This window comes from Oncorhynchus mykiss, chromosome 27 (assembly GCF_057628025.1).
Source record: "Oncorhynchus mykiss isolate SJ-2025 chromosome 27, ASM5762802v1, whole genome shotgun sequence".
Taxonomy (NCBI): domain Eukaryota; kingdom Metazoa; phylum Chordata; class Actinopteri; order Salmoniformes; family Salmonidae; genus Oncorhynchus; species Oncorhynchus mykiss.
The window spans coordinates 38,538,496-38,563,310 of NC_143048.1; the positions used below are offsets into that span (position 1 = coordinate 38,538,496).

Genomic DNA, 24,815 nt, shown 5'->3' on the forward strand with positions numbered 1-24,815 from the left:
GAACTGGAGAGAGAGGGGGAACTGGAGAGAGAGAGAGGGAACTGGAGAGAGAGAGGGGGGGGGAACTGGAGAGAGAGAGGGGGGGAACTGGAGAGAGAGGGAACTAGAGAGAGAGGGAGAACTGGAGAGAGAGAGGGAACTGGAGAGAGAGAGAGAGGGAACTGGAGAGAGAGAGAGGGGGGGAGGGAACTGGAGAGAGAGAGAGGGGGGGGGAACTGGAGGGAGAGAGAGAGGGAACTGGTGAGAGAGAGGGGGAACTGGAGAGAGAGAAGGGGAACTGGAGAGAGAGAGGTGGAGGCAGGTGTTAGAGAACATTCAGGGAGGATAGAGCCCCCTCTCTCTCTCCATCTCCCCTTCTCTCTCTCCATCTCCCCCTATATCTCTCTCCATCTCCCCCCTCTCTCTCTCCATCTCCCTTCTCTCTCTCTCCATCTCCCCCCTCTCTCTCCCCATCTCCCCCTCTCCATCTCTCTTTCTCCATCTCTCCCCCTCTCTTTCACTCTTCATCTCTCTCTCTCCATCTTCCCCCTCTCTCTCTCATCTCCCCCCTCTCTCTCATCTCCCCCCTCTTCATCTCCCCCCTCTCTCATCTCCCCCCTCTCCATTCCTCTTTCTCCTATCTCTCCCCTCTCTTTCTCTATTTCTCCCCCTCTCTTCCATCTCTCTTCCTCCATCTCCCCTCTCTCTCTCCATCTCCCCCTCTCTCTCCATCTCCCCCCTTCCATCGCCCCCCCCTCCATCTCCCCCCTCTCTCCATCTCCCCTTCTCTCTCTCTCCCCCTTTATCTCTCTCCCATCCTCGTCCTTCCATCTCCCCTCTCTCCATCTCCCCTTCTCTCTCTCATCTCCCCCCTCTTCTCCATCTCTCCCCTCCATCTCTCTCCATCTCTGCCCCTCTTTCTCCATCTCTCTCTCCATCTCCCCCCTCCATTTCCCCTCTCTCTCTATCTCCCCCTCCATCTCCCTCCCATCCCTCCCCCTCTCTCCCTCCCATCTCCCCCCTCTCTCTCATCTCCCCCCTCTCTCTCATCTCCCCCTCCCCCATCTCCCCCTCTCTCTCCATCTCCCCCCTCTCATCTCCCCCCTCTCTCTCCATCTCCCCCTCTCTCCCCATCTCCCCCTTCCTCATCTCCCCCTCTCTCCCTATTTCCCCCTCTCTCCCCATCTCCCCCTCTTCTCATCTCCCCCCTCTCTCTCCATCTCCACCTTCTTCTTAATGGACTACTTGTATGCTCTTCCAGGTTGACATATGGATAAACTTCTACTACATATAAATATAATCCACATTCAGCGGGTTAGGCTAATATGAAATGTTGTGCATAATTCATATATTCATCAGCAACAGTAATGTACTGTACTAATACACATTAAATACGTATGATATGACTATATATGGCAAGGACAGGGGAAACTCTGCTCACATAGCAGATAAAACTCATTTCAACTCTCCACCTCAGCATTTCTCCTCTTCCTCCTCCTCCCGTTGAATTCCTTTCATTCAAAATGATGAGAGCAAAGTTAAGGCAACAGACAGACAGTCTGACACAGAGGGAGAGGAGGGGTGAGGGGCTTGTTGCTTGGAGACAGAACCATCTTCCTTCACTTGTTTCTTCCCAGTGGAGGGAGGTAGGGGGGAGTGAAGGGGGGGGTTCCAGGGTTCAAAAGCTTAGAGGTGAAGCCCAGTTCAAAGTTCAGTCATCCAGGTCTGTGCTCTGCTGTCCCTCTGTCTGTCTGTCACACCAGTGTGATCTCCACCTCCTCAGTCTTTTCTGTCTGTCTGTCACACCAGTGTGATCTCCACCTCCTCAGTCTTCTCTGTCTGTCTGTCACACCAGTGTGATCTCCACCTCCTCAGTCTTCTCTGTCTGTCTGTCACACCAGTGTGATCTCCACCTCCTCAGTCTTCTCTGTCTGTCTGTCACACCAGTGTGATCTCCACTTCCTCAGTCTTCTCCATCTGTCTGTCACACCAGTGTGATCTCCACCTCCTCAGTCTTCTCTGTCTGTCTGTCACACCAGTGTGATCTCCACCTCCTCAAGCTTCTCTGTCTGTCTGTCTGTCACACCATATGATCTCCACCTCCTCAGTCTTCTCTGTCTATCTGTCACACCAGTGTGATCTCCACTTCCTCAGTCTTCTCCATTCTGTCTGTCACACCAGTGTGATCTCCACCTCCTCAGTCTTCTCTGTCTATCCTGTCACACCAGTGTGATCTCCACTTCCTCAAGCTTCTCTGTCTGTCTGTCACACCAGTGTGATCTCCACCTCCTCAGTCTTCTCTGTCTTGTCTGTCTGTCACACCAGTATGATCTCCACCTCCTCAGTCTTCTCTGTCTTATCTGTCACACCAGTGTGATCTCCACTTCCTCAGTCTTCTCTGTCTGTCTGTCACACCAGTGTGATCTCCACCTCCTCAGTCTTCTCTGTCTGTCTGTCACACCAGTGTGATCTCCACCTCCTCAAGCTCTGTCTGTCTGTCTGTCACACCAGTATGATCTCCACCTCCTCCTGCTTCTCCATCTGTCTGTCACACCAGTGTGATCTCCACTTCCTCAGCTGTCATCTGTCTGTCACACCAGTGTGATCTCCACCTCCAGCTTCTCTGTCTGTCTGTCACACCAGTGTGATCTCCACCTCCTCAGTCTTCTCCGTCTGTCTGTCACACCAGTGTGATCTCCACCTCCTCAGTCTTCTCTGTCTGTTTGCGAGGTTTCTGCTTGGGGGCGGAGGTGCTGACACTGGGACTGATGAGGGGAGAGAGAAGGGGGGGGGTCATTTAACATTTAACACACATGCAGCACTGTTGCCTCAATGATTTTGGATTCACTCTGCTTCTCTCAATACTGTGCTTGATCTAGGCTGCGGTCTTGGCTCAGCAGGTCGGAGTGTGCTGATGCCCTCCGTCGGGGGTGAACCGGGAGGGCTGGGGGAACTTGGGAGCATGGACTATGATCTGAGAGAGACAGAGACAGAGAGACAGAGAAAGAGAGAGAGAAAGAGAGAGACAGACAGAGAAGAAGAGACAGAGAGACAGAGACAGACAGAGAAAGAGAGAGACAGAGAGAGAGAGAGAAAAAGAGAGACAGAGAAAGAGAGAGAGACAGACAGACAGAGAGAGAAAGAGAGAGAGACAGAGACAGACAGAAAGAGAAAGAGAGAGAGAAAGAGAGAGAAAGAGAGAGAGAGAGACAGACAGACAAAGAAAAGAGAGAGAGACAGACAGACAAAGAAAAAGAGAGAGAGACAGACAGACAGACAAAGAGAGAGAGAGAGAGAGAGACATAGAATAGAATTATACTTATCTATTTTTACAGTCTTACCCAGTGTATGTAACTGTTACTCCTCTTACATGTTTAAAAACTATAAACCCAGCTTTGGTCACTCTTACTGCGAGTGGGTCCTGTACATGTGTAAAAACTATAAACCCAGCTCTGGTCAATCTCTTACTGTGAGTGGGTCCCTTGTACATTGTGGGAGGTGGCTTGTGTTCCCCATTGACAGAGGGAGATCGAGGGAGGGGGCGGAGGGTGGGGGTGTCTGGGGTGGAGTAGGGGCTGCAGGGGGGTGATCATACAGAGGGAGGGGCGGCAACGAGGAGGGCAGCCTCGAAGATGGAGAGATCTGGAGGAGAAAGAGGGAAACAAAGTCAAAATTAGGGGTTGGAGGACAATGTCAATCATCTTTCACAGATTCTGCATATTGTGACTTATTCCTAATCATTGAAAACACTATCAATATAACTGGTCCTTCCAATCATTTTTTACATTTACATGTGAGTCAATAAGCAGACACTCTTATCCAGAGACGTACAGTAGTGAGTCATTTAACAGACTCTCTTATCCAGAGAGACTTACAGTAGTGAGTAATTTAGCATAATTCTTATCAGAGAGACGTACAGTAGTGAGTCATTTAGCAGACTCTCTTATCCAGAGAGTCTTACAGTAGTGAGTCATTTACAGACTCTCTTATCCAGAGAGACGTACAGTAGTGAGTCATTTAACAGACTCTCTATCCAGAGAGAATTACAGTAGTGAGTCAATAAGCAGACACTCTTATCCAGAGACTTACAGTAGTGAGTCATTTAGCAGTATCTTATCCAGAGAGACGTACAGTAGTGAGTCATTTACAGACTTCTTATCCAGAGAGACGTACAAGAGTGAGTCATTTAACAGACTCCTGATCCAGAGAGAATTACAGTAGTGAGTCATTCACAGACTCTCTTATCCAGAGAGAATTACAGTAGTGAGTCAATAAGCAGACACTCTTATCCAGAGATAAGATAGTAGTGAGTCATTTAACAGACGGTCTTATCCAGAGAGACTTACAGTAGTGAGTCATTTAGCAGACTCTCGTATCCAGAGAGACTTACAGTAGTGAGTAATTTAGCAGACTCTGATCCAGAGAGACTTACAGTAGTGAGTAATTTAGAGACTCCTTATCCAGAGACTTACAGTAGTGAGTCATTTAGACAGACTTATCCAGAGAGAATTACAGTAGTGAGTAATTTAGCAGACTCTCTTATCCAGAGAGACTTACAGTAGTGAGTCATATAACAGACACTCTTATCCAGAGAGACTTACAGTAGTGGGTCATTTGAGCAGACGGTCTTATCCAGAGAGACTTACAGTAGTGAGTCATTTAGCAGACTCTCTTATCCAGAGAGACTTACAGTAGTGAGTCATTTAACAGACACTCTTATCCAGAGAGACTTACAGTAGTGAGTCATTTAGCAGACTCTCGTATCCAGAGAGACTTACAGTAGTGAGTCATTTAACATACTTGTATCCAGAGACTTACAGTAGGGAGTCATTTACAGATCTTATCCAGAGAGACGTACAGTAGTGAGTCATTTAGCATACTTGGTATCCAGAGAGACTTACAGTAGTGGAGTCATTTAACATACTTATCCAGAGAGACCTACAGTAGTAAGTCATTTAACATACTTCTTATCCAGAGAGACTTACAGTAGTGAGTCATTTAGCAGACTCTCTTATCCAGAGAGAATTACAGTAGTGAGTCAATAAACAGAAGCACTCTATCCAGAGAGACTTACAGTAGTGAGTCATTTAGCAGACTCTCTTATCCAGAGACTTACAGTAGTGAGTCATTTAGCAGACCTCTTCATTCAGAGACTTACAGTAGTGAGTCATTTAGCAGACACCCTTATCCCGAGAGAATTACAGTAGTGAGTCAATAAGAGAGCACTCTTATCCAGAGAGACTTACAGTAGTGAGTAATTTAGCAGACTCTCTTATCCAGAGACTTACAGTAGTGAGTCATTTAGCAGACACCCTTATCCAGAGAGAATTACAGTAGTGAGTCAATAAGCAGACACTCTTATCCAGAGAGACTTACAGTAGTGAGTAATTTAGACTCTCTTATCCAGAGACTTACAGTAGTGAGTCATTTAGCAGACACCCTTATCCAGAGAGAATTACAGTAGTGAGTCAATAACAGACTCTATCCAGAGATAAGATAGTGAGTCATTTAGCAGACTCTCGTATCCAGAGAGACTTACAGTAGTGAGTCATTTAGCAGACACTCTTATCCAGAGAGAATTACAGTAGTGAGTAATTTAGCAGACTCTCTTATCCAGAGAGACTTACAGTAGTGAGTCATTTAGCAGACTCCTTATCCAGAGAGATGTACAGTAGTGAGTCATTTACAGATTCTTATCCAGAGAGACTTACAGTAGTGAGTCATTTAACAGACTCTCTTATCCAGAGACTTACAGTAGGGAGTCATTTAGACAGACTCTCATCCAGAGACTTACAGTAGTGAGTAATTTAGAGACTCTCTTATCCAGAGACTTACAGTAGTGAGTCATTTAACAGACACTCTTATCCAGAGAGACTTACAGTAGTGAGTCATTTAACAGACACTCTTATCCAGAAGAAAGATGACAGAGTGGAGTCATTTAGCAGACCTCATCCAGAGAGACTTACAGTAGTGAGTCATTTAACAGACTCTCGTATCCAGAGAGACTTACAGTAGTGAGTCATTTAGCAGACTCTCTATCCAGAGAGACTTACAGTAGTGAGTCATTTAACAGACACTCTTATCCAGAGAGACTTACAGTAGTGAGTCATTTAGCAGACTCTCTTATCCAGAGATATTTACAGTAGTGAGTCATTTAGCAGACACTCTTATCCAGAGAGACTTACAGTAGGGAGTCATTTAACAGACTCTCTTATCCAGAGAGACTTACAGTAGTGAGTCATTTAGCAGACTCTCTTATCCAGAGACTTACAGTAGTGAGTCATTTAGCAGACTCTCTTATCCAGAGACTTACAGTAGTGAGTCATTTAGCAGACACTCTTATCCAGAGACTTACAGTAGTGAGTCATTTAACAGACTCTCTTATCCAAAGAGACTTACAGTAGTGAGTCATTTACAGACTCATCCAGAGACTTACAGTAGTGAGTCATTTAACAGACTCGTATTGAGAGACTTACAGTAGTGAGTCATTTAGCACTCTCTTATCCAGAGACTTACAGTAGTGAGTCATTTAGCAGACTCTCTTATCCAGAAGCCTTACAGTAGTGAGTCATTTAACAGACTCTCTTATCCAGAGAGACTTACAGTAGTGAGTCATTTAGCATACTTATCCAGAGAGACTTACAGTAGTGAGTCATTTAGCAGAGACTGGATCCAGAGAGACTTACAGTAGTGAGTCATTTAGCAGACCTGTATTGAGAGACTTACAGTAGTGAGTCATTTAGCAGACTCTCTTATCCAGAGAGATGTACAGTAGTGAGTCATTTAGCATACTTGATCCAGAGAGACTTACAGTAGTGAGTCATTTGACAGAGACTCATCCAGAGAGACTTACAGTAGTGAGTCATTTAGCAGACTCTCTTATCCAGAGACTTACAGTAGTGAGTCATTTAGCATACTTCTTATCCAGAGACTTACAGTAGTGAGTCATTTAGCAGACTCTCTTATCCAGAGACTTACAGTAGTGAGTCATTTAACAGACTCTCTTATCCAGAGACTTACAGTAGTGAGTCATTTAGCAGACTCTCTTATCCAGAGACTTACAGTAGTGAGTCATTTAGCAGACTCTCTTATCCAGAGACTTACAGTAGTGAGTCATTTACAGATTCTTATCCAGAGACTTACAGTAGTGAGTAATTTAACAGACTTCTTATCCAGAGACTTACAGTAGTGAGTCATTTAGCAGACTCTCTTATCCAGAGAGATGTACAGTAGTGAATCATTTACAGACTCTCTATCCAGAGAGATGTACAGTAGTGAGTCATTTAGCAGACTCTCTTATCCAGAGAGACTTACAGTAGTGAGTCATTTAACATACTTCTTATCCAGAGAGACTTACAGTAGTGAGTCATTTAACATACTTGGATCCAGAGAGACTTACAGTAGTGAGTCATTTAGCAGACTCTGATCCAGATAGACTTACAGTAGTGAGTTATTTAACAGACTCTCTTATCCAGAGAGACTTACAGTAGTGAGTGCATATATTTTTCATACTGTTGGAAACAACATCGCACAGTTCCGGCTGGATCTGATTCTATCGCTAGAGAAACTGTGCAATGTGCTGAAGGGAAAAAAAAAAAAGGAAATGGAATTCAAATAATTGAACCTACTTCAGTCAATTAGTTGTTTAAAAAACGTAAAATACCCGCAATGTTGATTAATCGCTCAGCACTAGCGTACATGCATGCATTTGTGTGTGTGTGCTTGTGTGCTCTCAAGTGTGTGTGTGTAAGTGTGTACCAGTGTGTGTGTGTGTGTAAGTGTGTACCAGTGTGTCTGCTCCCCAGTGTGTGTGTGTGTGTGTGTGTGTACCAGTGTGTCTGCTCCCCAGTGTGTGTGTGTGTGTGTGTACCAGTGTGTCTGCTCCCCAGTGTGTGTGTGTGTGTGTGTGTACCAGTGTGTCTGCTCCCCAGTGTGTGTGTGTGTGTGTGTGTGTGTGTACCAGTGTGTCTGCTCCCCAGTGTGTGTGTGTGTACCAGTTTGTCTGCTCCCCAGTGTGTCTGTGTGTGTGTGTGTACCAGTTTGTCTACACTGTTCTCTCTGCTCTCAGTCAGGTCCTCCACCAGTACAGAAGGGAAGACTCCCACTCGTCCGTTTGAACTCTCCCTCCCAGAAGCCATCGTCTGTTTGGGTGTCTCAGTAGACGGATGACAGCCCCCTCTGGGAAGGACAGCTCCTCATCCGCCTGACCATCGTAGTCATACAGCGCCCTCACAACTCACTGGGGAGAGGAGGAGAGAGGAGGGGGGAGAGAGGAGAGGGAAGAGGGGGAGAGGGGAGGGAGGAGAGGGAGGGAGGGGGAGGAAGGAGGGAGGAGGGGGAGAGAGGAGGGGGGAGAGAGGAGAGGGGAGGGCGGAGAGAGGAGGGGGAGAGAGGAGGGGGGAGAGAGGAGAGGGAAGAGGGGGAGAGGAGAGGGAAAGGGGAGAGGGAGGGAGGAGAGGGAGAGGGAAGAGGGAAGAGGGGGGAGGGAGGAGGGAGGAGAGGGAAGAGGGGAGGAGGAGAGAGGAGGGGAGAGGGGGGAGAAGAGGGAGAGGGAGGGAGGAGAGGAGGGGGAGGAGGAGAGGAGGGGGAGAGAGGGGGAGAGAGGAGAGGGGAGGGAGGAGCGAAGGAGGGGGAGAGAGGAGAGGGAAGAGGGGGGAGAGGAGAGGGGACAGAGGAGGGGAGAGAGGAGAGGGGAGAGGAGGAGAGAGGGGGAGAGTGATAGGGGGAGAGAGGGGAGGGAGGAGAGAGAGAGGATCGGGGAGAGGAGGAGGGAGAGAGGGGAGTGAGAGGGGGAGAGAGGATAGGGGAGAGGAGGAGAGAGGGGGGAGAGTGAGAGGGGGAGAGAGGAGAGGGGAGAGGAGGAGAGAGGGGGGAGAGTGAGAGGGGGGAGAGAGGAGAGGGGAGAGGAGGAGAGAGGGGGAGAGTGAGAGGGGGAGAGAGGAGAGGGAGAGGGGGAGAGAGGAGAGGGGAAAGGAGGAGAGAGGGGGAGGGGGAGAGGGAGAGGGGGAGAGAGGGAGAGGGAGGGAGGGAGAGGGAGGAGGGAGAGGAGAGTGGGAGAGGAGGAGAGAGGGGGAGAGAGGGGAGGGAGGAGAGAGGAGGAGGGAGAGAGGAGAGGGGAGAGGAGGAGAGAGGGGGAGAGTGAGAGGGGAGAGAGGATAGGGAGAGGAGGAGAGAGGGAAGAGTGAGAGGGGGGAGAGAGGAGGGGAGAGGAGGGAGAGAGGGGGGAGGGTGAGAGGGGGGAGAGAGGATAGGGGAGAGGAGGAGAGAGGGGGAGAGTGAGAGGGGGAGAGGAGAGGGGAGAGGAGGAGAGATGGGGAGAGTGAGAGGGGGGAGAGAGGAGAGGGAGAGGGGTGAGAGAGGAGAGGGAGAGGAGGAGAGAGGGGGAGAGAGAGAGGGGGAGAGAGGAGGGGAGAGGGGAGGGAGGAGAGAGGAGGGGGGAGAGAGGAGAGGGAGAGGGGGAGAGGAGAGGGGAGGGAGGAGAGAGGAGGGGGAGAGAGGAGGGGGAGAGAGGAGAGGGAGGGCGGAGAGAGGAGGGGGAGAGAGGAGGGGGAGAGAGGAGAGGGAAGAGGGGGAGAGGAGAGGGGAAGGGGGAGAGGGGAGGGAGGAGAGGGAGAGAGGGAAGAGGGAAGAGGGGGGAGGGGAGGAGGGAGGAGAGGGAAGAGGGGGAGAGGGGAGGGAGGAGAGAGGAGGGGAGAGGGGAGAGAGGAGAGGGAGGGAGGAGAGGAGGGGGGGAGAGAGGGGGGAGAGAGGAGAGGGGAGGAGGAGAGAGGAGGGGGGAGAGAGGAGAGGGAAGAGGGGGAGAGGAGAGGGGACAGAGGAGGGGGAGAGGAGAGGGAGAGGAGGAGAGAGGGGGAGAGTGATAGGGAGAGAGGGAGGGAGGAGAGAGAGAGGATCGGGGAGAGGAGGAGGGAGAGAGGGGAGTGAGAGGGGAGAGAGGATAGGGGAGAGGAGGGAGAGAGGGGGGAGAGTGAGAGGGGGAGAGAGGAGAGGGGAGAGGGGGGAGAGAGGAGAGGGGAAAGGAGGAGAGAGGGGGAGAGGGAAGAGGGAAGAGGGGGGAGAGAGGAGAGGGGAGGGAGGAGAGAGGAGGAGGGAGAGGAGAGTGGAGAGGAGGAGAGAGGGGGAGAGAGGGGAGGGAGGAGAGAGGAGGAGGGAGAGAGGAGAGGGGAGAGGAGGAGAGAGGGGGAGAGTGAGAGGGGGAGAGAGGATAGGGGAGAGGAGGAGAGAGGGGAAGAGTGAGAGGGGGAGAGAGGAGAGGGGAGAGGAGGAGAGAGGGGGAGGGTGAGAGGGGGAGAGAGGATAGGGAGAGGAGGAGAGAGGGGGAGAGTGAGAGGGAGAGGAGAGGGGAGAGGAGGGAGAGATGGGGAGAGTGAGAGGGGGGAGAGAGGAGAGGGAGAGGGGGGCGAGAGAGGAGAGGGGAGAGGAGGAGAGAGGGGAGAGAGAGAGGGGGAGAGTGAGAGGGGGGAGAGAGGAGGGGGAGGGGAGGGGAGGAGAGAGGAGGGGAGAGAGGAGAGGGAAGAGGGGAGAGGAGAGGGAGGGAGGAGAGAGGAGGGGGAGAGAGGAGAGGGGAGAGGAGGAGAGAGGGGGGAGAGTGATAGGGGGAGAGAGGAGGAGGGAGAGAGGATCGGGGAGAGGAGGAGGGGAGAGAGGGAGTGAGAGGGGGAGAGAGGATAGGGAGAGGAGGAGAGAGGGGGGAGAGTGAGAGGGAGAGAGGAGAGGGAGAGGAGGAGAGGGGGAGAGTGAGAGGGGGAGAGAGGAGAGGGAGAGGGGGAGAGAGGAGAGGGAGAGGAGAAAGAGGGGGGAGAGGGAAGAGGGAAGAGGGGGAGAGAGGAGAGGGGAGGAGAGGAGGAGGGAGAGGAGAGGGGAGAGGAGGAGAGAGGGGGAGAGTGAGAGGGGGAGAGAGGGAGGGAGGAGGGAGGGAGAGGGAGAGGAGGAGAGAGGGGGAGAGTGAGAGGGGGAGAGAGGATAGGGGAGAGAGGAGGAGAGAGGGGGGAGAGTGAGAGGGGGAGAGAGGAGAGGGGAGAGGAGGAGAGAGGGGGAGAGTGAGAGGGGGAGAGAGGATAGGGGAGAGGAGGAGAGAGGGGGAGAGAGGAGAGGGGAGAGAGGAGGAGAGAGAGGGGAGAGTGAGAGGGGGGAGAGAGGAGAGGGAGAGGGGGGAGAGAGGAGAGGGGAGAGGAGGAAAGAGGGGGAGAGTGAGAGGGGGAGAGAGGAGAGGGGAGAGGGGGAGAGAGGAGAGGGAGGGGGAGAGGAGGAGAGAGGGGGAGAGTGAGAGGGGGGAGAGAGGAGAGGGGAGAGGAGGATTATAATTAAATTCTGGAACAATCCATGAGGCTTGAACCTACTGAAGTTAATGAACACACATTGGTTTCAGATTTTTCTATGAAGTTCTTGATCTGACAAACAAGTTGGAAATGTGTCTATATTCTTTGAGAGGGTTTGTATTTGCCTAGTTTTTGTGCATGTGTGTGCATGTGTGTGTAGTGGTGTTTGCATGTGTGTGTAGTGGTGTGTTCTTACAGCTGGCGTCTCCGTTGATGCTGCCAGTGTGATCTCTGGCTCGGTGGAGTTGGAGGAGAGGTGTGAACGCGCGCCCAGGTAGCGAGAGACTGGAGCATGCTCAGTAGGCTGCTAGAGGTGGGGAACTGAAGATACTTCTTGGACGCAGCCAATCAGCCCTGTCTTACTTCTCGCCTGAAACAGCCAATCACACAACAGGATGTTTGACCATGAACCAATTACAGAGCTCTGTGTTAAAGGACAGCCCTGGGCCAACCAATGAAAGAGGACTATATTAGGCAGTGCTGTGTGTTTAGTGTCTGCCTATAGGGAGGAGGTCAGAGACCTGGCCGGGTGGTGCCAGAATAACAACCTCTCCCTCAACGAACCAAGACTAAGGAGATGATCGTGGACTACAGGAAAGGAGGGCCGAGCACGCCCCCATTCTCATCAACGGGGCTGTAGAGGAGCAGGTTGAGGTGTTCAGCTTCCTTGGTGTCCACATCACCAACAAATTAGAATGGTCCGAACACACCACGACAGTTGTGAAGAGGGCACGACAAAGCCTATTCCCCCTCAGGAAACTAAAAATATTTGGCATGGGTCCTTAGATCCTCAAAAGGTTGTCACAGCTGCATCACTTTAACTCCACATTCATGTACATACTACCTCAATTGGCCGACCAACCAGTGCTCCTGCACATTGGCTAACCAGGCTATCTGCTTTGTGTCCCACCACCCACCAACCCCTCTTTTACGCTTTCTGCTACTCTCTGTTTATCATATATGCATAGTCACTTTAACTCCACATTCATGTACATACTACCTCAATTGGCCGACCAACCAGTGCCCCCGCACATTGGCTAACCAGGCTATCTGCATTGTGTCCCGCCACCCACCAACCCCTCTTTTACGCTTCTGCTACTCTCTGTTTATCATACATATATGCATAGTCACTTTAACCATATCTACATGTACACACTACCTCAATCAGCCCGACTCAGCCCGACTAACCAGTGTCTGTATATAGCCTCGCTACTGTATATAGCCCCTCTACTGTATATAGCCCTCTACTGTATATAGTCTCTCTACTGTATATAGCCTCGCTACTGTATATAGCCTAGCTACTGTATATAGCCTCTCTACTGTATATAGCCTCTACTGTATATAGTCTCTCTACTGTATATAGCCTCTACTGTATATAGTCTCTCTACTGTATATAGCCTCTCTACTGTATATAGTCTCTCTACTGTATATAGCCTCTCTACTGTATATAGCCTCTACTGTATATAGTCTCTCTACTGTAATAGCCTCTCTACTGTATATAGCCTCTCTACTGTATATAGCCTCTACTGTATATAGTCTCTCTACTGTATATAGCCCCTCTACTGTATATAGCCTCTCTACTGTATATAGCCCCTCTACTGTATAGTCTCTCTACTGTATATAGCCTCTCTACTGTATATAGCCTCTCTACTGTATATAGCCCTCTACAGTATATAGCCCCTCTACTGTATATAGCCCCTCTACTGTATATAGCCCCTCTACTGTATATAGCCTCTCTACTGTATATAGCCTCTCTACTGAATATAGCCCCTCTACTGTATATAGCCCCTCTACTGTATATAGCCTCTCTACTGTATATAGCCCCTCTACTGTATATAGTATCTCTACTGTATATAGCCTCTCTAATGTATATAGCCCCTCTACTGTATATAGTCTCTCCACTGTATATAGCCTCTACTGTATATAGCCCCTCTACTGTATATAGCCCCTCTACTGTATATAGCACCTCTACTGTATATAGCCTCTCTACTGTATATAGCCCCTCTACTGTATATAGTCTCTCCACTGTATATAGCCTCTACTGTATATAGCCTCACTACTGTATATAGCCTCTACTGTATATAGCCTCGATACTGTATATAGCCTCTACTGTATTTAGCCTCGCTACTGTATAACGCCTCTCTACTGTATATAGCCTCGCTACTGTATATAGCCTCTACTGTATATAGCCTCACTACTGTATATACCCTCTCTACTGTATATAGCCTCACTACTGTATATAGCCTCTCTACTGTATATAGCCTCGCTACTGTATATAGCCTCGCTACTGTATATAGCCTCGCTACTGTATATAGCCTCTCTACTGTATATAGCCTCGCTACTGTATATAGCCTCTACTGTATATAGCCTCGCTACTGTATATAGCCTCTACTATAAATAGCCTCGCTACTGTATATAGCCTCACTACTGTATATAGCCTCACTACTGTATATAACCTCTCTACTGTATATAGCCTCTCTACTGTATATAACCTCTCTACTGTATATAGCCTCTACTGTATATAGCCTCTACTGTATATAGACTCACTACTGTATATAGCCTCACTACTGTATATAACCTCTCTACTGTATATAACCTCTCTACTGTATATAGCCTCTACTGTATATAGCCTCTACTGTATATAGCCTCACTACTGTATATAGCCTCTACTGTATATAGCCTCTACTGTATATAGCCTCTCTACTGTATATAGCCTCACTACTGTATATAGCCTCTACTGTATATAGCCTAACTACTGTATATAGCCTCTCTACTGTATATAGCCTCTCTACTGTATATAGCCTCTCTACTGTATATAGCCTCTCTACTGTATATAGCCTCGCTACTGTATATAGCCTCTCTACTGTATATAGCCTCACTACTGTATATAGCCTCACTACTGTATATAGCCTCACTACTGTATATAGCCTCTACTGTATATAGCCTCGCTACTGTATATAGCCTATCTACTGTATATAGCCTATCTACTGTATATAGTCTCTCTACTGTATATAGCCTCACTACTGTATTAGCCTATCTACTGTATATAGCCTCTCTACTGTATATAGCCTCACTACTGTATATAGCCTCGCTACTGTATGTAGCCTCTACTGTATATAGCCTCTCTACTGTATATAGCCTCTCTACTGTATATAGCCTCGCTACTGTATGTAGCCTCTACTGTATATAGCCTTGCTACTGTATGTAGTCTCTCTACTGTATATAGCCTCTCTACTGTATTTAGCCTCTCTACTGTATATAGCCTCTCTACTGTATATAGCCTCGCTACTGTATATAGCCTCTACTGTATATAGCCCCTCTACTGTATATAGCCTCACTACTGTATATAGCCTCACTACTTTATATAGCCTCGCTACTGTATATAGCCTCACTACTGTATATAGCCTCGCTACTGTATATAGCCTCGCTACTGTATATAGCTCTCTACTGTATATAGCCCCGCTATTGTATGTAGCCTCACTACTGTATGTAGCCTCTACTGTATATAGCCTCGCTACTGTATATAGTCTCGCTACTGTATATAGTCTCTCTACTGCATATAGCCTCTCTACTGTATATAGCCTCTCTACTGTATATAGCCTCGCTACTGTATATAGCCTCGCTACTGTATATAGCCTCGCTACTGTATGTAGCCTCTACTGTATATAGCCCCTCTACTGTATATAGCCTCGCTACTGTATATAGCCTCACTACTGTATATAGCCTCGCTACTGTATGTAGCCTCTAAGGTATATAGCCCATCTACTGTATATAGCCTCGCTACTGTATATAGCCTCACTACTGTATATAGTCTCTCTACTGTATATAGCCTCACTACTGTATATAGTCTCTCTACTGTATATAGCCTCTCTACTGTATATAGCCTCTCTACTGTATATAGCCTCGCTACTGTATATAGCCTCGCTACTGTATGTAGCCTCTACTGTATATATCCCCTCTATTGTATATAGCCTCGCTACTGTATATAGCCTCGCTACTGTATATAGCCTCGCTACTGTATGTAGCCTCTACTGTATATAACCCCTCTACTGTATATAGCCTCGCTACTGTATATAGCCTCACTACTGTATATAGCCTCGCTACTGTATGTAGCCTCTACTGTATATAGCCCCTCTACTGTATACAGCCTCGCTACTGTATATAGCCTCACTACTGTATATAGCCTCGCTACTGTATGTAGCCTCTACTGTATATAGCCCCTCTACTGTATATAGCCTCGCTACTGTATATAGCCTCACTACTGTATATAGCCTCACTACTGTATATAGCCTCGCTACTGTATATAGCCTCGCTACTGTATATAGCCTCTCTACTGTATATAGCCCCGCTATTGTATATAGCCTCGCTACTGTATGTAGCCTCTACTGTATATAGCCCCTCTACTGCATATAGCCTCGCTACTGTATATAGCCTCTCTACTGTATATAGCCTCACTACTGTTATTTTTCACTGTCTTTTTACTGTTGTTTTAGTTCTTTACTTACCTATTGTTCACATAATACCTTTTTTGCACTATTGGTTAGAGCCTGTAAGTAAGCATTTCACTGTAAGGTCTACTACACCTGTTGTATTCAGCATTTCACTGTAAGGTCTACTACACCTGTTGTATTCAGCATTTCACTGTAAGGTCTATTACACCTGTTGTATTCAGCATTTCACTGTAAGGTCTACTACACCTGTTGTATTCAGCATTTCACTGTAAGGTCTACTACACCTGTTGTATTCAGCATTTCACTGTAAGGTCTACTACACCTCTTGTATTCAGCGCACGTGACAAACTTTGATTTGATTGTTGTTGTTACCTTGACCCAGTCCTCCATGTCTCCATCTTCTATCACCTCCAACATCTCATGCTCCTCTATACTCAACTCATCTGGCTGAGATGCCTAGAGAAATGGAGAGAGAGAGAGAGAGAGAGAGAGAGAGAGAGAGAGAGAGAGAGAGAGAAATGGAGAGAGAGAGAGAGAGAGAGAGAGAGAGAGAAAGAGAGAAGAGAGAGAGAGAGAGAAAGAGAGAGAGAGAGAGAGAGAGAGAGAGAGAGAGAGAGAGAGAGAGAGAGAGAGAGAGAGGAGAGTAGAAAAGGAGGAGGAGAGAATTAACCAATGGACAATACAAACTGCTATTTTATGGCTCTAATGTTACATGCGTTCAGTGTTCAGATGGGTGGAGCATCCTGACCCTGATGGGTGGAGCCCCCTGACCCTGTCAAGTGAAGCCCCCTGACCCTGATGGGTGGAGCCCCCTGACCCGACCCTGATGGGTCGAGCCCCCTGACCCGACCCTGATGGGTCGAGCCCCCTGACCCTGACCTTGATGGGTCGAGCCCCTTGACCCTGACCCTGATGGGTCGAGCCCCCTGACCCGACCCTGATGGGTCGAGCCCCCTGACCCTGATGGGTGGAGCCCCCTGACCCGACCCTGATGGGTGGAGCCCCCTGACCCGACCCTGATGGGTGGAGCCCCCTGACCCTGACCTGACCCTGATGGGTGGAGCCCCCTGACCCTGACCTTACCCTGATGGGTGGAGCCCCCTGACCCTGGTGGAGCCAAAAACGTTTGCATTGCTCTTTTACACACCTTCATGTTGATGTACATATTACTACATCATCTGTCTAGATAAAGAATGTTTGTGGAAATACAGTGCCTTGCGAAAGTATTCGGCCCCCTTGAACTTTGCGACCTTTTGCCACATTTCATGCTTCAAACATAAAGATATAAAACTGTATTTTTTTGTGAAGAATCAACAACAAGTGGGACACAATCATGAAGTGGAACGACATTTATTGGATATTTCAAACTTTTTTAACAAATCAAACACAGCTCATCAACCTGAACACACCATCCCCACTGTCAAACATGGTGGTGGCAGCATCATGGTTTGGGCCAAAATTATTCAGGCCCTTTACTTTCAGTGCAGCAAACTCTCTCCAGAAGTTCAGTGAGGATCTCTGAATGATCCAATGTTGACCTAAATGACTAATGATGATAAATACAATCCACCTGTGTGTAATCAAGTCTCCGTATAAATGCACCTGCACTGTGATAGTCTCAGAGGTCCGTTAAAAGCGCAGAGAGCATCATGAAGAACAAGGAACACACCAGGCAGATCCGAGATACTGTTGTGAAGAAGTTTAAAGCCGGATTTGGATACAAAAAGATTTCCCAAGCTTTAAACATCCCAAGGAGCACTGTGCAAGCGATAATATTGAAATGGAAGGAGTATCAGACCACTGCAAATCTACCAAGACCTGGCCGTCCCTCTAAACTTTCAGCTCATACAAGGAGAAGACTGATCAGAGATGCAGCCAAGAAGCCCATGATCACTCTGGATGAACTGCAGAGATCTACAGCTGAGGTGGGAGACTCTGTCCATAGGACAACAATCAGTCGTATATTGCACAAATCTGGCCTTTATGGAAGGAGCGGCAAGAAGAAAGCCATTTCTAAAAGATATCCATAAAAAGTGTTGTTTAAAGTTTGCCACAAGCCACCTGGGAGACACACCAGACATGTGGAAGAAGGTGCTCTGGTCAGATGAAACCAAAATTGAACTTTTTGGCAACAATGCAAAACGTTATGTTTGGCGTAAAAGCAACACAGCTCATCAACCTGAACACACCATCCCCACTGTCAAACATGGTGGTGGCAGCATCATGGTTTGGGCCTGCTTTTCTTCAGCAGGGACAGGGAAGATGGTTAAAATTGATGGGAAGATGGATGGAGCCAAATACAGGACCATTCTGGAAGAAAACCTGACGGAGTCTGCAAAAGACCTGAGACTGGGACGGAGATTTGTCTTCCAACAAGACAATGATCCAAAACATAAAGCAAAATCTACAATGGAATGGTTCAAAAATAAACATATCCAGGTGTTAGAATGGCCAAGTCAAAGTCCAGACCTGAATCCAATCGAGAATCTGTGGAAAGAACTGAAAACTGCTGTTCACAAATGCTCTCCATCCAACCTCACTGAGCTCGAGCTGTTTTGCAAGGAGGAATGGGAAAAAATGTCAGTCTCTCGATGTGCAAAACTGATAGAGACATACCCCAAGCGACTTACAGTTGTAATCGCAGCAAAAGGTGGCGCTACAAAGTATTAACTTAAGGGGGCTGAATAATTTTGCACGCCCAATTTTTCAGTTTTTGATTTGTTAAAAAAGTTTGAAATATCCAATAAATGTCGTTCCACTTCATGATTGTGTCCCACTTGTTGTTGATTCTTCACAAAAAAATACAGTTTTATATCTTTATGTTTGAAGCCTGAAATGTGACAAAAGGTCGCAAAGTTCAAGGGGGCCGAATACTTTCGCAAGGCACTGTACATTATAGCATAGCTAACTAAGCAAATATACTGAGTGTTCAAAACATTAAGAACACCTGCTCTTTCTATGACAGACTGACCAGGTGAACCCAGGTGAAAGCTACGATCCCTTATTGATGTCACTTGTTAAATCCACTTCAATCAGTGTAGATGAAGGGGAGGAGACAGGTTAAAGAAGGATTTTTAAGCCTTGAGACAATCAAGACATGGATTGTGTATGTGTACCATTCAGAAAGTGAATGGGCAAGACAAAATATTTAAATAACTTTGAACAGGGTATGGAATTAGGTGCCAGGTGCACCGGCTGTGTCAAGAACTGCAACACTGCTGGGTTTTTCACACTCAACAGTTTCCTGTCTGTATCAAGAAGGGTCCACCATCCAAAGCACATCCAGCCAACTTGACACGACTGTGGAAAGCAATGCAGTCAACATGGACCAGCATCCCTGTGGAACGCTTTCAACACCTTGTAGAGTCAACATGGACCAGCATCCCTGTGGAACGCTTTCAACACCTTGTAGAGTCAACATGGACCAGCATCCCTGTGGAACGCTTTCAAACCTTGTAGAGTCAACATGGGCCGGCATCCCTGTGGAACGCTTTCAACACCTTGTAGAGTCAACATGGGCCAGCATCCCTGTGGAACGCTTTCAACACCTTGTAGAGTCAACATGGGCCGGCATCCCTGTGGAACGCTTTCAACACCTTGTAGAGTCAACATGGGCCAGCATCCCTGTGGAACGCTTTCAACACCTTGTAGAGTCAACATGGACCAGCATCCCTGTGGAACGCTTTCAACACCTTGTAGAGTCAACATGGACCAGCATCCCTGTGGAACGCTTTCAACACCTTGTAGAGTCAACATGGACCAGCATCCCTGTGGAACGCTTTCAACACCTTGTAGAGTCAACATGGACCAGCATCCCTGTGGAACGATTTCAACACCTTGTAGAGTCAACATGGGCCGACGAATTGAGGCTGTTCTGGGAGCAAAAGGGGGGAGAGGGGGGGTGTATTACCTTGTATGAGTAGAGGACTTTGCAGGTGAGTGGGTAGTTCCTGAGAGTCCCAGAGGGGCTGGAGCTGCTGTCATCAAACACCTCCATGTTCTCCTCGCACTCCTCACCCTCCGACCGCTCCAGATCAACTGGGCCCTACACACACATCACAATGAGCTAATTCCAACGCTCCAGTGTGGTTCTCTCTCCTCCTTCTGAGTCAGATTATGTGAAGTGTGTCTCTGTAAAACCTTTATGTCCTGACCCCTCCTTTACCTGTCCTCAGGGAACCTCATTGGCTCAGAGAGATCAGGTGGCATATGGGCCCACCCTCCTTGGGACAGGATACAGCAACCCAATCAGGGTTTTGGTCTGTCTGTGTTTTCAAAACTCACTATGTTCCCGATAGGAAGCTTAGTCGTGTGTGTGTGTGTGTGTGTGTGTGATGTGTGTTCCCTTTCCCAATATTGTAAGCAGAGGAAGGAGTTTGCTCTTCTTATGTAGGCTAACACATTTAGCTTGGAATGAGGACTTAAAAAAGAAACCCATTCTGCTTTTAATAATGTATAAACACCTTGATGTTGTCAAGCAAAAAGCAAACATATCTGTACTTACTAATTCCTGCTCTTACAAATCAATATGTAACAGGTGTCATCATCATGGCCAGAAGGGATTCTAACAAGAGGATTGTACTATAGTATACTAGTAGTTTTCACCTTGAGGAAAAGCTACTTCATTCTCCATCACACTGATAAACCAGACTGGTGTGAAATGAACACTGGGCCAATGGAACAGAGCACTCATTCTGTCACTCTCCTCCTTTCTATCATCCACTTTCTCCTCCTCTTCACCCTCATCCTTTCCTTTGGTTTCCGTTTCCCATTATCACTGTCCCCATCTCCCCTCCGCCCTCCTACCTCTCTGTCGTCACCACCCCCTCTCCCTCCTCTCTGTCTTACCCCCCCACTCGCTCTCCCTCCTTCCTCTCAGTCTTCACCCCCCCTCTCTCTCCTTCCTCTCAGTCTTCACCCCCCTCTCTCTCCCTCCTTCCTATCAGTCTTCACCCCCCTCTCTCTCTCTCTCCCTCCTTCCTCTCAGTCTTCACCCCCCTCTCTCTCTCTCCCTCCTTCCTCAGTCTTCACCCCCCCCTCTCTCTCTCTCCCTCCTTCCTCTCAGTCTTCACCCCCCCTCTCTCTCTCCTTCCTGTCTTCACCCCCCCCTCTCTCTCTCTCCTTCCTCAGTCTTCACCCCCTCTCTCTCTCGCCCTCCTTCCTCTGTCTTCACCCCCCTCTCTCTCTCTCCCTCCTTCCTCAGTCTTCACCCCCTCTCTCTCTCTCTCTCCCTCCTTCCTCTCAGTCTTCACCCCCCCTCTCTCTCTCCTTCCTCTGTCTTCACCCCCCCTTTCTCTCCCTCCTTCCTCTCAGTCTTCACCCCTTCTCTCTCTCTCCCTCCTTCCTCTCAGTCTTCACCCCCCCTCTCTCCCTCCTTCCTCTCAGTCTTCACCCCCTCTCTCTCTATCCCTCCTTCCTCTGTCTTCACCCCCTCTCTCTCTCTCCCTCCTTCCTCTCAGTCTTCACCCCCCTCTCTCTCTCTCTCCCTCCTTCCTCTCAGTCTTCACCCCCCTCTCTCTCTCTCCCTCCTTCCTCTCAGTCTTCACCCCCCTCTCTCTCTCTCCTTCCTGTCTTCACCCCCCCTCTCTCTCTCCCTCCTTCCTCTCAGTCTTCACCCCCTCTCTCTCTCTCCCTCCTTCCTCTCAGTCTTCACCCCCTCTCTCTCTCTCCCTCCTTCCTCTCAGTCTTCACCCCCTCTCTCTCTCTCCCTCCTTCCTCTGTCTTCACCCCCCTCTCTCTCTCTCTCCCTCCTTCCTCTCAGTCTTCACCCCTCTCTCTCTCTCTCCCTCCTTCCTCTCAGTCTTCACCCCCCCTCTCTCTCCCTCCTTCCTCTCAGTCTTCACCCCCTCTCTCTCTCCCTCCTTCCTCTCAGTCTTCACCCCCCTTCTCTCTCTCTCCCTCCTTCCTCTCAGTCCTCACCCCCTCTCTCTCTCCCTCCTTCCTCTCAGTCTTCACCCCCCCTCTCTCTCTCCCTCCTTCCTCAGTCTTCACCCCCCCTCTCTCTCTCCCTCCTTCCTCAGTCTTCACCCCCCCTCTCTCTCTCTCTCCTCCTCTCAGTCTTCACCCCCCCTCTCTCTCTCTCTCCTCCTCTCAGTCTTCACCCCCTCTCTCTCTCTCCCTCCTTCCTCTGTCTTCACCCCCCTCTCTCTCCCTCCTTCCTCTGTCTTCACCCCCCCTCTCTCTCTCCCTCCTTCCTCTGTCTTCACCCCCCCCCCTCTCTCTCTCTCTCTCCTTCCTCTCAGTCTTCACCCCCCCCTCTCTCTCCCTCCTTCCTCTGTCTTCACCCCCCCTCTCTCTCTCCCTCCTTCCTCTCAGTCTTCACCGCCCCCTCTCTCTCTCTCTCTCTCTCTCTCATTCCTCAGTCTTCACCCCCCCTCTCTCTCCCTCCTTCCTCTGTCTTCACCCCCCCTCTCTCTCTCCCTCCTTCCTCTCAGTCTTCACCCCCCCTCTCTCTCCTTCCTCTCAGTCTTCACCCCCCTCTCTCTCCCTCCTTCCTATCAGTCTTCACCCCCCTCTCTCTCTGTCCCTCCTTCCTCTCAGTCTTCACCCCCCCTCTCTCTCCCTCCTTCCTCTCAGTCTTCATCCCCCCCCCCCTCTCTCTCTCCCTCCTTCCTCTCAGTCTTCACCCCACCTCTCTCGTGGTTGCTGCAGTGTCATATGAACAGAATGTTAAGTGATGAAGATGAGCAGAGACTGCTTACCTCAACATCCTGCTGACACACACACACAGACAGAGACACACACACAGAGACACACAGAGACACACACACACACACACACACACACACGGCCAAAGGGCTGAAGCCCACACACATGCCTTGGCTGCCCTGTGGTAAAGAAACAGTCTGGGGTGATGACATGTAGTGGGAGAGAGGCATTTCAGTGAGTGTAGTGTAGAGTGAGGGATTGTGGGTAGTTTCCTCCAAAGTGTGGAACGGTGGTGTAGTGAGAGGGAGGGAGGGCAGGTGTCTCACCGAGAGTGAGGGATCGTGGGTAGTGTAGTTTAGCGTAGCCCAGCGCTCATTCTCCAGCTCCTCCATCACCTGGTTCATGGCGCTCTTCAGCCAGGTATCCACGGCAACACCCACCTGTCTCAGCAGGTCCAGACGAGCCTCTGCCTTCAGCTTTACTGTCTAGAGTGAGAGAGAGGTTACATACATGGACACACACACATACACTGCTGGGTAATCAATACGACTGACAGGGGCTGTTGGAGGACTCAATCTATCCCATCAGCACTCACAGGTCACCTGTCAGCCCAACATCTATGGTGGAAGGTAAGTAGTATGTAGGTAAACAGGAAGTGTAGCCAGGTAAGTAGTATGTAGGTAAACAGGAAGTGCAGGGAGATGGACTCATTACAGTACACTTCCATGGAGATAAAAGCTAGTCTGATCAGTAACAGGAAGTGGAGTGTGGATAGTTATTTATGTACACTATCACTTCCTGCTCTGACCCCGCCCACCACACATACTATTGGTTGTCCTAGCTCTGCCCCTCCCCTCAGAACCATTAAACCTAAATGGACTCAAACATTCAACAGACAGCAGGAGATAATGGGGGCAGGGAGAGAGTGGGTGAGGGAGGTGTAGAGAGATGGAGATGGGGGGTGGGTGGAGAGAGGGGGTAGAGAGTGTGAGGGAGGGAGGTGGAGAGGGGGTGAGGGAGGTGTAGAGAGGTGGATAGAGGGGGCGTGAGGGAGGTGGAGAGAGGGGGTAGAGAGCGTGAGGGAGGGAGGTGGTGAGGGAGGTGTAGAGAGGTGGATAGTGAGGGAGGTGGAGAGAGTGGGTGGAGAGTGTGAGGGAGGGAGTTGGAGAGAGGGGTTAGGGAGTGGGAGGGAGGTGGAGAGAGGGGAGGGAAGAAAGGGAGGGGTGGTAGAGAGTTGTACATAGCGGTGTGTGCATTTCACATCTCTGTCTGTGGGCGCTATGACTATATCAGCCAGCAGGGGTGGCCAGATAGAGGGAAATCACAGAGAGGAATGAGAGAGAAAAGGAAGGTGAGGAGGGAGAGCTGAGGAGGGAGAGCTGAGGAGGGAGAGCTGAGGAGGAGGATATAGAGCTGAGGAGGAGGAGGGAGAGCTGAGGAGGAGGAGGGAGAGCTGAGGAGGAGGAGGGAGAGCTGAGGAGGAGGAGAGAGAGCTGAGGAGGAGGAGAGAGAGCTGAGGAGAAGGGAGAGCTGAGGAGGGAGAGCTGAGGAGGAGGAAGAGAGAGCTGAGGGGGAGGAGGGAGAGAGAGCTGAGGGGGAGGAGGGAGAGAGAGCTGAGGAGGAGGAGGGAGAGCTGAGGAGGAGCAGGGAGAGCTGAGGAGGAGCAGGGAGAGCTGAGGAGGAGGAGGGAGAGCTGAGGAGGAGGAGGGAGAGCTGAGGAGGAGGAGGGAGAGCTGAGGAGGAGGAGAGACAGCTGAGGAGGAGGAGAGAGAGCTGAGGAGAAGGGAGAGCTGAGGAGGGAGAGCTGAGGAGGAGGGAGAGAGAGCTGAGGGGGAGGAGGGAGAGAGAGCTGAGGAGGAGGAGGAGGGAGAGCTGAGGAGGAGGAGGGAGAGCTGAGGAGGAGCAGGGAGAGCTGAGGAGGAGCAGGGAGAGCTGAGAAGGAGGAGGGAGAGCTGAGGAGGGAGGAGGGAGAGCTGAGGAGGAGGAGAGAGAGCTGAGGAGGAGGAGAGAGAGCTGAGGAGGAGGGAGAGAGAGCTGAGGAGGGAGAGAGAGCTGAGGGGGAGGAGGGAGAGAGAGCTGAGGAGGAGGAGGAGGGAGAGCTGAGGAGGGAGAGCTGAGGAGGAGAGAGAGCTGAGGAGGAGGAGAGAGCTGAGGAGGAGGAGAGAGAGCTGAGGAGAAGGGAGAGCTGAGGAGGGAGAGAGAGCTGAGGAGGGAGAGAGAGCTGAGGGGGAGTAGGGAGAGAGAGCTGAGGAGGAGGAGGGAGAGAGAGCTGAGGATGAGGTGGGAGAACTGAGGAGGAGGAGGGAGAGCTGAGGAGATGGCTTGATCTGATTCATAGACTGACAGGCTGCCTATGAGAGAATCGATGGAGAGACAACTCTACTTGGAGAAGGGGGGAGGGGGGTATAGGTCTACCTTA

At 49.7% G+C, this 24,815-nt stretch overlaps 1 protein-coding gene across 1 annotated transcript in view; it reads right to left on the bottom strand.

Annotated features, from left to right (window-relative positions):
- Positions 1–2,234: 2,234 nt before the first annotated feature.
- The window catches only part of LOC110512371 (F-BAR and double SH3 domains protein 2), a 117,818-nt gene continuing 95,237 nt past the window's right edge, over positions 2,235–24,815 (bottom strand). Inside the window, 13 exon segments of the mRNA XM_090223895.1 lie at positions 2,235–2,744; positions 3,321–3,567; positions 3,570–3,621; positions 8,016–8,093; positions 8,095–8,134; positions 8,136–8,214; positions 11,494–11,526; positions 11,529–11,573; positions 11,576–11,634; positions 11,636–11,667; positions 16,121–16,204; positions 19,659–19,793; positions 22,723–22,881. Coding sequence (XP_090080021.1) covers positions 2,660–2,744; positions 3,321–3,567; positions 3,570–3,621; positions 8,016–8,093; positions 8,095–8,134; positions 8,136–8,214; positions 11,494–11,526; positions 11,529–11,573; positions 11,576–11,634; positions 11,636–11,667; positions 16,121–16,204; positions 19,659–19,793; positions 22,723–22,881 — 1,128 coding nt within the window. The 3' untranslated portion in view covers positions 2,235–2,659.